Source organism: Macaca mulatta, chromosome 13 (genome assembly GCF_049350105.2).
Source record: "Macaca mulatta isolate MMU2019108-1 chromosome 13, T2T-MMU8v2.0, whole genome shotgun sequence".
Lineage (NCBI taxonomy): Eukaryota > Metazoa > Chordata > Mammalia > Primates > Cercopithecidae > Macaca > Macaca mulatta.
Window position 1 is genome coordinate 69,794,386 of NC_133418.1, and position 15,681 is coordinate 69,810,066.

At 41.9% G+C, this 15,681-nt stretch overlaps 2 protein-coding genes and 1 non-coding gene across 3 annotated transcripts in view; all 3 read right to left on the bottom strand.

Annotated features, from left to right (window-relative positions):
- Window positions 1-1,609, bottom strand: part of EML6 (EMAP like 6) — a 125,034-nt gene extending 123,425 nt beyond the window's left edge. Inside the window, exon 1 of the mRNA XM_077959564.1 lies at window positions 1,359-1,609. Coding sequence (XP_077815690.1) covers window positions 1,359-1,563 — 205 coding nt within the window. The 5' untranslated portion in view covers window positions 1,564-1,609. The remainder of the gene's footprint in view (window positions 1-1,358) is intronic.
- On the bottom strand, window positions 1,227-1,288 carry LOC114672004 (U7 small nuclear RNA). The gene has a single exon (XR_003722207.1). It is a non-coding gene; the product is annotated as a U7 small nuclear RNA (small nuclear RNA).
- A 1,896-nt stretch (window positions 1,610-3,505) lies between the features above and the next one.
- LOC144333647 (echinoderm microtubule-associated protein-like 6) overlaps window positions 3,506-15,681 on the bottom strand; it is a 38,444-nt gene continuing 26,268 nt past the window's right edge. Inside the window, exons 7-8 of the mRNA XM_077958768.1 lie at window positions 7,503-7,704; window positions 3,506-3,689 (exon numbers count right to left, since the gene is read on the bottom strand). Coding sequence (XP_077814894.1) covers window positions 3,506-3,689; window positions 7,503-7,704 — 386 coding nt within the window. The remainder of the gene's footprint in view (window positions 3,690-7,502; window positions 7,705-15,681) is intronic.

Genomic DNA, 15,681 nt, shown 5'->3' on the forward strand with positions numbered 1-15,681 from the left:
CAAAAAAAAAAAAAAAAAAAAGAAAGAAAGAAAATGTTTCAGAGTTAAAATTCATTGGGCTGTTTTTCTAAATTTATTTATTTATTTTTATCATTTATTTATTTATTTATTTATTTATTTATTTATTTTAGAGATGGAGTCTCACTCCGTTGCCCAGGCTGGAGTGCAGTGGTGCGATCTCAGCTCGCTGCAACCTCCACTTCCCGGATTCAAGCAATTCTGCTGCCTTAGCCTCCCAAGTAGCTGGAATTACAGGTGCCCGCCATCATGCCTGGCTAATTTTTTTGTATTTTTAGCAGAGATGGGGCTTCACCATGTTGGCCAGGTTAGTTTCGAACTCCTGACCTCAAGTGATTCACCCACCACAGCCTCCAAAAGTGCTAGGATTACAGGCATGAGCCACCATGCCTGGCCCCACTGGGTTATTCTTTCCAAGATCATCTCTGCTTCTCAGGGTAACCAACACCCTGAATGAGGTATCTGTCATTCCCACGCATTGTTAAAACATTTACTACATATGTATATGGTCATTAACAACACAGAATTTTTTCATGTGCTAAAAGTTTATATAAATGACCATACATTCTATATATCATTCTACAACTTTCTTTTGTCTGCTCAGCATATTTTTGAGATATATCCATACTGATGCAAGTAGCTCTAGTTTAATTTTTTCAAGTTCTTTGAAGTATTCCATTATGTGACTACACCACATTTAACTTAACTCTCCTCATGCTGATCAACATTTAGGCATTGTGTCTCATTTTTGGCTATTACAAACACTGCTAGAACAAACATCCTTGTGCACATGCCTTGGTGCATGTTCTCACCAGCAGTATACGTGGTTTCATTTCCCCTCTTCTCGCCATCAGACTTTTGCCAATCTAAATAGTGTAAAATGGTACTTTACTGTTGTTTTAATTGTCATTTCCCTGATTCCTAGTTGTTTATTGGTTATTTGAGATTTGCCTATTTTTCTAGTTTTTTTTTCCCCTTGCCCTTATCCTTAGGCATTCTTTGTATATTCTAGATATATATCTTTTGTCCATTATAACAATGGCAAGAATTTATGCCTAGTCTATGCCTTGTCTGTAAATTTCATTCATGGTCTCCCTTATTGTGCACTAATTTTTAGTTTAACATGTTCTAACTCATCAACCTTTCCTTTGAGTGTTTGTGATTTGTGATCTTGTGACAGAAAACATTCCTTGCCCTGAGGTGGGGGGGGGGGCTTTCCAGCAAAAACCAGAAAACCTGCTTTACAAATTCGAAAACAGCCATGACACTTGTCCTGTATTTGCTTCACCTGGTTCAAAATTTTGCTTTTCAGAAACATCCAAGGCCTCCACATGACTTACATGGCATTTTGTAGAACAATCGTTCTCCTGCACCATCATTAGTTTGTAAGTATTTACTATCCAAGGACCAGTCAATGTGCGTGATGAAACTAAGGGACTTGCTGCATTCTCCAATTTTCTTATACCTCTGGGCAACAGCATAGACATCTACTGGGCCATCATTGGATCCCACTGCAAGGTAAGAACCATCTGGAGAAAATTTCATTTCATGAATGACTTCTTTTCGATCTTTGATGTGAACTACTTCTGTCATATCTCTGTAAGAATAAAAAGCAAAATGATAAGCAGCAAATCCACAAGCAGAAAATCCAAGTTTTAAAATATATGTGTCAGAAAAAGAAGTGTGTTGAAAGAGAACCAAACCTGCAGGAATTAAAGGATTAACTTTTGAGGAAATGTATAAAATGGTATTATTTAAGATTTATGGCATTTTAGGAAATAGGAAAATAACAAACTGTTTAAATGATATTTTGGGCTTCCAAAGTAAAAACAAAAAATTTAATAAAGTGCATATTTGTGATGGAGAGGTTGATTAATGGGTACAAACCACAGTTTGACAGAAGAAGTAAGATCTAGCATTTGATAGATCAGTGGAGTAACTATAGGTTATAATAATCTATCATATATTTCCAAATTGGAGAAAATAATTCAAATGTCTCTAGCATAAAAAAAAATATTTAAAGGGATGGATAGCCCAATTACATTGATCTGATCTTCACAAACTATATGAATGTATGCAATTACATGTACCCTGAAAATATGTGTATTATGTATCAATTTTTAAAGTTTATAAAAGAAATGCATATTTGCTCTCATGTTTAACTACGTATTATTTTTCCCTAAAATTTTTGTTTCAAAAGTTGGGGTTTGTCAAATTGTTTTAAAAATACGCCATGGAGAAAGGTAGAATATATCAAGGTTAACATAAACAAATCATCTTTTTTATACTTTAAGAAACTAGTGACTGTTAAGCTTGATACTTGTCACAAAAAGAGCAAGTCAAAAAAGCAGCTGAAGAAAATTACCTTTTTAAATGTTAAATTGTGATGTAATCATTTAAAACATTTCAGTCATGAATACAGTGAGTCAATGGAATATTTTGTTTTGTTTCTGACCAGATTCTTTTAAGAATTTCTGCTCACATTTGAAAGCTCACTGGGGTTGTTTTCTTCCTACAACTGTGAGACAGGATTATGACGACTAGCAGGTCCCCTGAGCCAGTAAAGATGGCTTCATCAACTCCAAAAAAACTGAATGCATAAAGAATTCCAAATAACCGTTCTACATAACAGTCCCTCATACCTGCTATCATTTATTAATAGCATTATAGTGTACTATAATGTCATAAAATAAGTGCCTGGAAATATGTGTGTGTTTGTGTTAGGAGGCTTGAGAAGTCCATCAAAAAAGAAATCTGGTAGTGAGAATGTAGTATAATAAACTGTGCTAAGACCATTCTCCAATCAAAGCTATGGAGAATTCTCTGTGCAAAGCGGGCAATATTTAATTTACAGCTGTATTTCTTTTCTGTAATTACAAAGCATGCGAGTCCAGAGAACAACAAATGCATTCAGAGGAATTACAAGGGTGGGTCATAATTTTCTCCAGTAAAAATTATATAGGATGTTAGTAAATAGGAAATATTCCATTTTAATATCAATTACGGGTAGAGAAATCTTTTACTAAAGCTCACCTCTAAACATCTGGTGCTGCTGGATGCTGCTTTACTCTTTCTTCCTCTTTTCTTGGCTTACTACAAAGCCCACAGTCTTTTATCTGAAACCCTTGGAATTAGATGTGCTTGGGAATTCATTATTCATTAGATTTTAGAAAGATTCATACACAATATATCATGTAACATCCCCACTGGGGGCTGGGGCAGCAATCTGTATTAAACACAGTAATTTTGCAGCAAGTCACATGATGCATGATTATTCCTACTAAGAGAGTACTAGATTATAAGCAACCTCACATCAGTTTGCTGGGTTAGACTATGCTGCCAAATTAGCAAATAATTTTGTATTTTCAGAGTGTTAGGACTTTGGAATTACAGACAGGGAATCATAGATCTACAGTATTCCTACTTGAATGGGTAAATGGATTTTTCCTAAGGTCCTGGCATGTATTAACCAGGAAAATTGTAACATTTAACACAAGAGCATTTCTAAATACCATTTCAACATCAGTACGTGCCTGACTCGGAGAACAATGAAAGAGCCGTCCTTCATGCCCAGGGCCAGCTGAGATCCGTCGGGGCTGAAAGCTACACTGCGAACCGCCTCCTCCATGTTACAGCGGGCGATCAAGGCATGATCGGCCAGGCTCCACAGCCTAGGCACAAGAACGAAGTCAAAACAAAACAAAACCAACTTCCCATGGTCATCGGCCAGCCCAAGGCAAGAAGGCCTGCTCACCACACCAACAGAAACAAGAATAGACAAGAACTTCACACCACAGCCCTTCATCATGGCCTGTCAGAGAGTCTGGAAAGGTGTTTTAGTGCATCTTTGGGTCATTTTCATTATTTGAAGGAAACCAACACAAATTATAAAATGAGATAACATTTCCAAAGATTTTGAGATTCACAGAACAAAAAAAAAAAAAAAAAAAAATTAAAGCTGGGCATGATGGCTCATGCCTGTAACCCCAGCACTTTGAGAGGCCATGGCAGGAGGATCACTTGAGCCCAGGAGTTCAAGACTAGTCTGGGCAATATAATGAGACACAGACTCTACAAAAAATGCAAAAATTAACTGGATGTGGTAGTGCATGCCTGCAGTCCCAGGTACTTGGGGGGCACAAGCAGGAGGATCACTTGAGTCCAGAAGTTCAAGGCTGATCCTGCCACTGCACTCCAGCATGGGTGACGTACAAGGCCCTGTCTCCCCCCACCAAAAAAAAAAACAATATTACTTCATACAAAATATTACTTTCACTTCGGAAATTAAAAGTTGTCCTTTATGTATACCAAGGGTTGTTCATCACACACACATGTTAAAAAGTACTTATAGGATAAGATGCCATTATTATTAGCTTTTTAAAAAGTACGCACCAAACACAGTGGTTCATGCCTATAATCCCAGCACTTTGGGAGGCCATGGCAGGAAAGATCACTTGAGCTCAGGAGTTCGAGACCAGCCTGAGCAACGTAGTGAGACTCTAGCTCTACAAAAAATTTAAAAAATAGCTGGGTGTAGTGAGGCATGCCTGTAATCCCAGCAACTTGGGAGGCTGAGGTGGGAAAATAGCTTGAGCCTAGGAGTTCGAGGTTGCAGTGAGCTATGATGACACTACTACACTCCGGCCTGGGAAATAAGAGCAAGGCCCTGCCTAAAAAAAAAAAAATCATATATCAATATATATATCTCTCTCAATACAAATATATATCAACATAAATATATATCTCTCAATATAAATATATATCTACATATCAGTATACATAATCAATGTAACTATACATGTATGTAAATATATAGAAGTGCTTTCCGGTAACAGTTATTTCAGCACACACAGATTGAAATATATGTTGCATTTGTTGGCCTTCCTAGGAAGAAAATGTGTCCGAGATGAAGAAGAGCGAATGATATCCCCGCTGTTGCTCCTCACAAGCTCCCTGGGCGCCCAAGTGAATGGGTCCACTTTTATGGGGGTGGACACTTCACAGGACTCCTGGCCAGTGAGCACCGTCACTGCTGGAGAAGTGGCAAACAAGGGGCAAGTGCAGCTCAAACACAGCTTTCAGCATGCGTTCCCATCTCCACAACACCTAAATCCAGGCACCCCAAAGTGAGTGAACCCGAATGAAACATCTGAAGATACAAATAAGGCTTTACATGTTGGTTGCAATTGTGGTATCTGACTTCCATCAATTAGTGCTTTTCTAAGGATAATCTTCTCTTAACACAAACTAGTGTCTGGCAGACTGAGCTCTGCAACAGATAGACAAGAATAAGTCACACGCAGCACGGTTTCTCTCAAAGCATTCCGCCATCAGAAGGGATGGGGCACATCCCTTATGATGCTGAGCTGCACAGTAAATAGCTTACTAGTCCTTAGGCAGCCTGTACTGTGCAGCCTTGAGCTGAGTACGTTTTTTTTTTTTTCTTTTTTTTTTTGAGACGGAGTCTCGGTCTGTCGCCCAGGCTGGAGTGCAGTGGCGCGATCTCGGCTCACTGCAAGCTCCGCTTCCCAGGTTCACGCCATTCTCCCGCCTCAGCCTCCTGAGTAGCTGGGACTACAGGCGCCCACCACCACGCCCAGCAAATTTTTCTGTATTTTTAGTAGAGATGGGGTTTCACCGTGTTAGCGAGGATGGTCTCGATCTCCTGACTTCGTGATCCGCCCGCCTCGGCCTTCCAAAGTGCTGGGATTACAGGTGTGAGCCACTGCACCCAGCCACGTTCTTTTGTTTCTTTTTTTGAGACATAGTCTCGCTCTGTCGTCCAGACTGGAGTGCAGTGGCGCGATCTCGGCTCACCACAAGCTCCGCCTCCCGGGTTCACACCGTTCTCCTGCCTCAGCCTCCCAAGTAGGTGGGACTACAGGTGCTCACCACCACGCCCGGCTAATTTTTTTTTGAGTATTTTTAGTAGAGACGGGGTTTCACCTCGTGATCTGCCCGCCTTGGCTTCCCAAAGTGCTGGGATTACAGGCGTGAGCTACCCTGACCTGCCCAAGCTGAGTAGGTTCTCAATACCTCATCCATTATGCATGATCTCATGCTGTTTCAATCTTGTACTATTTTAAGCAATGTAACCCTTGCTTTACTAGTAAAGAAACCATCACTCAGTAAATGGTACTATCCTTCTAAAGTCACTATGCTCATCTTTCTCCAGAAATTATGACTTTCAGCCTTCCTAAATTTTAATACTTTGTATAAAAATGCATTACAGATTCTAGTCAAATTAATGGCTAAAGAGAATAAGATTCTGGCAGTCAAGGCTCCTCAGGGATGTTTGCAATTCTGAGACTCAACAATTGCTAAAATATAAAAGTTAAGGACTTCCTTGAAATCACTTCTTCTGGATGGGTATGAATGAGTTTCACAGGTGTCTGAATAAGTGGGAAAACTCAAGACTAAGAGAAAGAGAAAAACAGAAAAGGAGGAAGTGAGTAAAGTGAAGTATAAACCAAATAACCGTTTATGCCACACAAGGAGACAACAATAGTTGTTTTAGCTGTTCTCACTGATTTTTAGATCAATGAGGTTTTCATGCTTGGTAGAGATGGAAAAAATAGAATGAATGACTACACTAACTGTATTTTAATTAGACTCATAAACATACAAAATAAGGGAGGTGGGAAGTAGTGAGCTTTAGTCCAGTTTACATTGTTCTATTTGAGCCATTAAAACCCAGAGGCAGTAGCCATTCAATCGATTGATCAGTCTGTTCCTCTCACACTCTCCCTCTTTCTGGCCTGTTTGTCGTTGATCATATCTAAAGCTCAGCATTAAGTAATAAAATACTGAAATTGGGGTAATATTCTACATCTCAAACCTTTAAGTTGTATGTTCATTCCTTTAATAGGTACAAAAATACTGGAATCATAAGTCATTGTGCTCGTTTTAGCCAGTGCGCTCTCAAAAGAATAAAATGATCCACAGCAAGAAAGCTGGAGGCTCTGAGTAAACTATTTTCTGAGGCCCCATGATTCTTTGACATGATGATGTGGTTCAAAATTTCATCTGAGACTTTAAAAAACAATAATAGTTTACTCATGCGCTTAAGACAATTTTGAGAATCAGAATTTAAGTTCTAATGATGATGAATGAGAGAGTCTCTAACCAAATAGTACAATCTCCATGCAGCCCCTGCAGAAGACCAAAGGCACGAGGGGACAATATGGTTTCATCACAGATGAGTGTGCTTAGCTCGTAAATCTTCAAATAGAAAGAACTGGAAGCCAGCCTCACCAGTATTCAAGTATTTTTCACTTCTAAAAATCATTTCCATGGTTTAAGATGCAGCCAAGAAAGACAATAGCAGCAGCAAAATGCCAAAAACCCACTTGTTGGGCTAAAGGTCTTAACGTTTCATTTGGAAACTGTGTGGTTCTATTCTGCACTTTATTCTTCTATTAATAAGCAAATTTGGGAAAATAAATCCGTCTCAAGTCAGAGAGGTGACAGCAGTGGGGCCTCACCTGACAGAGCGGTCATCGCTGCCTGTCACAGCCAGAGGTTTCTTGGGGTGCAGGGCCAGAGCCCAGAGCTCACCCTCGCAGTGGCCCTGCAGGATCAACATCGGCTTGTCTCGCTCTCGCACAATCACTTCAAATATCTCACTGTCCTGGGTCCCTGCTAGAAGGCGGTCTGCTTTCCAGCACACGCTCCGGATAGAGAGGCCTGACAAAAATAAGTAAAACAGAAGCAAATCTTCACGCTATTCATACACACACAAAACCTAAAGTAAATGCCCTTTAACCAAGATAGCATCAAATGTGACACATCTTAAGGACTCCTGGAGGCAGAGAATCAACGCTGCCACCATTCTGTGTTATTTTATTATTATTTTTGAGATGGAGTCTTGCTGTCACCCAGACTGTAGTGCAGTGGCGTGATCTCTGCTCTCCACAGCCTCCGCCTCCCGGGTTCATGCCATTCTCCTACCTCAGCCTCCCGAGTAGCGGGGACTACAGGTGCTCACCACCACGCCCAGCTAATTTTTGTATTTTTAGTGGAGATGGGGTTTCACCGTGTTAGCCAGGATGGTCTCGATCTCCTGACCTCATGATCTACCTGCCTCGGCCTCCCAAAGTGCTGGGATTACAGGCATCAGCCATCACGTCTGGCCCATTCTGTGTTATTTTCTTACAAGTGTTGGATGTTTCCTCCACCCCTTGTGATCTAGTCTGTGAAAGAGCGGCTGCTTTTCCTAGACTTAGGATACCTATGTGTTTCTACAGCAGGATTGTTTGTTTTTATTTTTTAGAGACAGGGTCTCACTCTGTTGCCCAGGCTGGAGTATGGTAGCACAATAGCTCACTGAAGCCTCAACTTCCTAGGCTCAAAGTGATCCTCCTGCCTCACCCCTCCCAAGTAGCTGGGACTACAGCTGTGCAACACCATGCCTAGGCTAATTTTCTTCTTTTTTGTAGAGATGAGGTCTTGCTCTGTGTTGCCCAGGCTGGTCTTCAACAGTAGAATATATTTTAAATACTATATCTTAAAGTAAGTATAAGATGATAAATTGGTCTTTATGAAAACCTAACCTTCAGAATAATGCCCTTCTGATTTGCTATGAAAGATGAATCAGTTCAACCTTTAGGAATAACACTGTGTTAAAATTATATGTAGGTGATACTACAGAACAGATTATTATCATATTAAACAAGTTTAATACATATTTGATAAGAATCTAGATATATCCTATGGAATAAACAGACGCATCGTGTCTCAGAAATATGCAAATGAAACTCCAATTTCAGTCTCAAAATACCATCAAACATTTATCAATGAAAATACTATTCTTCACCGACTTAATTTATGGAATCTTCTCCAAAAGCATAGTACTCCTTTAAAGTCCACACTTCCATCTCAGTAGTACTATTTCATCCTCCCTAGGCAGGTCCTCACTTGCCTGGTCTCAATCTCTTGGATTTTTTTGCAATCTGTTCCGTTCCTTACCGGGTTTGTTGTTTGTTTAGGCAGTGAATTTTCTAATCTGAATTAGAAATACCGAAGCAGTACCACTTTCCTAACTACTTTAAAACAAGGCCAGGATGTGATGGGCTCCCTGCTGCCTCCCCAGCAGGCACTGTGTCTCTGGGATAGAAAGTACCAGAAGCTCGAGGACCCAGGCTCTACTCCTGCTCTAGGCCCAGCTGGCTAGACACAGGAATGTTTCCTCCTTGCTGGGGACCAGTTTTTCTCCCCTTAAGATGTAGACTATAATTATGGTGACTATGTAACCTGTCATTCCAATTAGAATGCCTTTAAGAGACTCTAAAACTAAATTTACACAATATTTTAAAGTACTTGACTAAGGAATAGCTTTCCTATGTTGAAAGACCTACTAAATAGTTCTATCAAAATATTTTCAATTATAAAAGTCTAAAAACTGTTTACTGCAAAATTAAAAATCTGGGGCAGAAAGATGAATAGGCAGAGTGATGAACAGGCAGAGTATGGAGGATTTTTAGGGCAGGGAAACTATCCTGTGGGATACTATAATGGTAGAGACATGTCATTACACATTTGTCAAAACCCACAGAACGTACACCACCAAGAGCGAACTCTAACGTGAACTACGGCCTCTGGGTGATAATGACATGTCAAGGTAGATTCACCCCCTGGAACAAATATACCACTCTGGTGGGGGACACTGATACTGAGGGAAGCTATGTATGTGTGTTGTGGGTAGGAAGGGGTATATGGTAAGTCTCTATACATTCTCAATTTTGTTCTGAACCTAAACTGCCCTAAAAAACAAAGTCTATTAAAAAAAAATGGCCAGGCATGGTGGTTCATGCCTGTAATCCCAACACTTTGGGAGGCTGAGGCAGGCAGATCGCTTGAGGCCAGAAGCTTGAGACCAGCCTGGCCAACATGGTGAAACCTCGTCTCTACTAAAAATAGAAAAATTAGCTGGACGTGGTGGCATGCACCTGTATTCCCAGCTACCCAGGTGGCTGAGGCACGAGAATGGCATGAGTCCGGGAGGCGGAGGTTGCAGTGACCTGAGATTGCGCCATTGTACTCCAGCCTGGGCAACAGAGCAAGATTGTCTTTAAAAAAAAAAAAAAAAAACCCCAAGACAAATACTAAGCCAGTTGGGATGCTGGGACAACAGAAGGGGTAATTTGGGGTATATGGACACCCTAACTATAATCTTCATCTTAATCACCTCACTGTGGTCTTGAGAAGATCCAATGAGATAATGCATTTATTAAGAGAAAGTAGTTTTTCAAGGCATAAGGCTTTCAACAAATACATGAGATAACTGTCCTTATTCCTTGCTCTGAATTCACTGCTACAGGTCTTGAAATGGCGGGAGAAAGCACACAGGCAGATGCATTATTCCCGCCGGGAGGAGTACAGACACCTTGGCAACACTAGTTCAGGATCAATTACTTGAAATCCTCCACTGCAAACATCAGGATGGGCTTTCAAGGATGGGAAGGGCAGATGTATGGTAAAAGCAGTCAGGATGTCATTGCAAGCTGACAGGGCATGCAGCTCAGCTGCAGAGAACCATACGGCCTTGCTCCCACAATCCTGTTGCCACTGGCTCCCCTCTTTGTCCTGATCTCTTTCCTACCCTTTTTGGGGTTTCATTACCACTCATGAGTCAACATATTCCCGTTTCCTCCCTGGTGTTTTTCTCAGTTCCTGCAGGGGATTGGCAGGAGGGGCTGAATTAGTTGTCTCCCCAGCAGGCCTTGCATCATCTAGTTTTATTACACAAAGGGTTTAATGCTTTGCTCTTCGCCATCATCAGGAAAGGAGAGTCGGTGGTATTTCAACATCAGCAAAAAACAATCTACTTTTACTGTATTTATTGTCTGCTTCCTCTCAGTAGAATAGAAAGGTCTGTGAAGAGAGTTTTATCAGTTTTATTTACTGCTATATCCTCAGTATCTGGGCACAGTGACTGTCACGTTGTAGACACTCAATAAAGAATTACTGAGCAAATGAAATAAAACATCAGAATCAAACATTTGAGTCCTTGGAGATGCCAAGAAATAAAAGATACTACCCCTGTTACTCAGTAAGAACATTCAAAGAAGGGATATATTCATTCCTTTATTCCAGAAATTTTCATTCAGCACTACTCTGTGCCTGACACTGGAGCTTAACAGTGAACAAGACAGGCTCCTGCCCTAATGAAGATTACATTTTAAAAAGGGCCAAACATATGTAAGCAGATATCCATGCATCAAAAACCAACTAAAGTGATGCAAATGTGTATGTGTACCTATATACACATACACTGTATACACACAGACATATACATTACATCTAAGTGATATGTTACATATTTTAACTGTCATTAAACATTCAGATCATAGCCCTTTTATAATGCCATTGATTGTTTTAAAGACAATGGCCCTTTTCCAGGCAGGCCTGGAATCCATGGATTCACTGTAAGCATGAACACACCCATTCTCCCAAGGCCTCCAACAGCATGTCTGGTCTCTCAAGGCCAAATGACTTGAATTCCTCCCTAGGACCCGAAGCTATATTTGGTCAAGCATACATTTATGCTTTATTACAGAAAGGGTTTAATGCTGTACTCTTCAGCATTATCAGGAAGGAAAGAGTTAATGATATTCCAACATGAGCAAAAACTAAATAAACTACTTTTTTACTGTATTTATTGTCCTGCTATTTTTTAACCTTATTTGGGGGAACAAATTCATCAAGGAAAAAAGATTATTATAACCACCCATGACTTGGAATTAAATATTGACATTCAATATATAGCTATATATCCTCTCTTGTAAACAAGTTTAAGAGGCTCAGAAACAAAGACGAACCTTCCAACTCAGTCCAGACTAATGAACCAGTCAAGTCACACGGCACTCAGTGTTTTTCAGACCACATCCAGGGAGCTCTTGCATTCCTCAGAGGAGTGCCAGGGTCCTGGCAAGGAGAGAGCCAGGAAATTGGACAGCAAGAGGCGGGAGTCTGAGGATCCCACTGCTGTATTTCCCTCGGCACCTCACCATCTCCGATTTCATTTGAAAAAGGGTTCATTTGAAAAAGGGTTCCACTGAACTAACCAACGTAAGGGCGAAGCTTAGCAAGGATTATTTCTGGCTACATATGGGTGGAAGGGAAGAGAACCAGAGAAGGAGTTGCTACATTTTCATTGCTTGCAATATCAACTTTATGAGCTGTGAACATTTTCTCTCAGAAAGCAACGGGGTCTCTCCATAAGTACTCAGTTCTTTAAACACATCAATTGTCTTTTGTCACATCAGACAAGTCAACCTCACGGGATATGTCCACCAGGCGATATGTACAATACCAGGTCACTCTCATTCCTAAGATAACCATTTTAAAAAGGAAGACATCGGTGGGTCAAAAGCCATATTCATGTTTCCTAATAAAACATCCCATTTCCATCCTTTTTAAACCTAATTGTTCTTCCACATGCAAGAGTGGTAAAGAGAACCACACAGTCTCTTCTGGGAACCTTCTGGTGAGACCTTGGTGAATGGCACAAAGTTCTGGCATTAATTCAATTCTCCTGTCTATCCAGGCTTAGTTTTTTACTTCTGACACAAACCCAGAGAACAGAAAGGTAATCATGATGTCCCAGTTGGGCTGGCCAAGGCAACGAAGCTGTCTTATACTCCTTTATATTCTGCTCTGGGAGTCAGAGAAACATAAGCTAGTATTTGGAATATGGTTACAAACCCAACAGTAGTTAAGAGAAACAGGAGAAACCATCCTAATCATTTAAAACCACAGAAGTTCTCTTTTCTGGAGAAATACACATCATTGTTACTTTTGACGGTATGAACTGAAGGCGTTTTACCACACAGATGAGGTGTCCACATTTGGACACCATGCCCCGTGCCACTTGTGATGAGAAACGTGGAACTTGGGCCTGTGCTTGGTACAGAGAGTCAGCAGATGGCAGTAGAGAGCAAACCACCCATCTAAACCAAAAAATCCTTTAATGCCAAGACCAAATTCTCACCAGTCCGTGGCCCTGATTTTATATTCAGACCAGAGAATATAGACAGCATCCTTTCAAACCCCTCTGCTATAGTCCTGAAGCTTGGCCATGGGGAGCTCTAGTCTGTATCAAATCAGACCTCATTACTAAGGGACATTGCTTATTTTCTACCACGAGTTTATTTTCAACAGTTAAAGATATGAACTGGATTTATAAACCAGCCCTTCCCAGCTGTGTGACATGGTAAGATATTTAGTCATTCATATTGCTAGTTCCTCCATCTGTAAAGTGGAGATATTAGCACTCACACTTCATAGCATTGTGAGAACTCAATGCAACAACACTTGAGCCAGTGTCTGGCACTGAGGAATGAATCAATATGTTATGCTATTATTTTAACCCACAGGGTTTTGTGCCAGGATCTTTTTAAGTTTACATCTCAGCACAGAACAACTTGCTGTACGTGCGGTCACATCCGAGCCCTGTAAGGTGGCAGTGCCAGGAACTATGAAGTGCCCCATGGACCTTTCCTAGAGTCTTACTCTGCCTTATGTTACAACTTAGTTTTTGTCATTTGCTATAATTTTGATCTGCTGCCACTGCAGACTCGCAGAGGAAAAGGCTATGTTCCAGTACACAAAGAGAACAAATCATTTGGGGAAGAAAATGGCCTTTTCTCCCAATTATTTGGTCCAAAAGGGGAAAACTGAAAGCAGGGAGAGACTAGTACTTAATAGTGTTCTTAAAACCCGTGTTCCAAGGCCTGATATGGTAAAGGGCCAGGCACAGTTGTTCCCAACCCTCGGTGTACACCAGAATCCACAGAGAGAGCATTTAAAAGATACAGACGCTTGCGCCCCTCCCAGATATTCCTCCCAGTTGGTCTGGAGCAGACCAAGACTTCATTACTTTTAATTCCCCAGGGCTGAGAACCACCGCCTGCTCAAGCCGTTGTCCAGCTAGTATGTTCTCGCATGTCAGACTGTTGAAAATTCAGAGTGCCCCGCAGGTCCCCAGCTGATTCTAACGCCGTGGTTCTTCAGTCACATGCTGACAAACTCTACCCCACTGGATGGGAAAGCCCAAGGACGATGAGCAAATGATGATGAAGACAGTGTCATCTCCAAGAAGTTGACTTTAACAAGCAAGCCCTGCAGGTGGGCAGTAAGGATCCTCACCAACATAACCGAGCCCTGTGCCCGTGAATGCTTGTGCATGCTTAGAAGGTGGTGTCATCATTAACCCCATGGACATCGCCGGGCCCTCGATGGGGCTAGTAAATACATGCTGAACTGATGAGGAAATGACAGTATAGAAAGTTTGTGTTACTTGCCTCAAGTCACAGAGCAAGCAAGCAATAGGGGAAAAAAAATGAGGATTCAGGCAGTACAAGTGTGGCATTAATACCCTTCCCCACAAAGTTATTTCCTGTCTCTGTGAATGTATGCCCCGGACATAGTACTGAAGGTGAAACAAGACAAGGTTGTAGCTGTCCCCTGTAAACCTAACTTTATTAAGGATGCAAAACCAGGGAATGCCTTGAGTGTGAGAGGTAAAAGGTAGTAAGAACAAGAGAGAGAGGAACAGTAATTTCACCCAGACTTAAGAGAGAGTATTGCGAGAGGATGTGGAAAAGACAGCAGAGGCCTTCAAAGCCCCCTGCCCTTGCAGCCCCTCAGGAAGGGGTGGCTGAGGCCACGTAGGGAGCCTGGAGCCTGGGCACAGGAGCTCTAGGCCTTGTGGGGGCTTCTGATGTTCTAACGGTAATGCTGAAGACAGACTTTGGAAATGTGAAAGAAATGCAGGAGGAAAGACATACATCTCCCCAGGGATTCATAAACACCGATGATTTCAGAGCCCGGAACCAAACAGAAGTGTGGGGCCCCTTGCTAAAAAATGATTAAGAATTCCAAGGAAGTGACAGCAAAGCATGCAACCAACCACAGGGCCCTCGTGAGCATGGGGCCCGTGTGACTGCCCAGATCTCAGCCTGAGAAGCCTCCCTGCAGGGGACCCCCAGGGGAGTTTGAGGATTAAATGGGATCCTGTGTGTAGAGCATGTACCACAAAGGCCACCACAGAGTGAGCATTCAGCACTGGTCCTGAGCTGGAAGAGTCGCAGGGCTGGGGCTGCAGGTCATCCTCGGTGCGGACTGCCTATGACCTGCTGCTCCTGTTCACAAAGGCTCCCTGCCTGAGAATCTCCAGCAGAATTCATATGGAAGGTTTCTTTTTACAAAATCTCTGCTTATTTCAAAACCCACTCCACAGGATTCAAAATCCTATAGCCACAGGAACTGTGAAAGATCCACAAAGCCCAGTGAGACATCAGAAGATGGGAACACACAGCCAAGCCCATGGCCTTCCACCCAGGGAGGGAACCCATCCAGGCTAGCTTTTACATAAGGCTGGCTCAGGAGGGGTATTTACAGAGGAATTACTACACAGCAAGCCAGGCCAGCAGCCCAGACACCATGTCACACATGGAACCTGAGCACACAACGCTGCCACGTCTCCTGGCTGCCAATCCATCTCCAGCTCCTGAGGCACGGGCCTCTGCAGTGTTCCTCCACCTTCTCAGCAGAACAGTGAGGCTGAAGGACATGCCCAAAGAAAAGCGGTGGGCACACAGGGAGAGCTGTGACAGTCGCAAGGAGTCAAGAGGTGAGTAATGGAGCCACCTGCGGGACCGG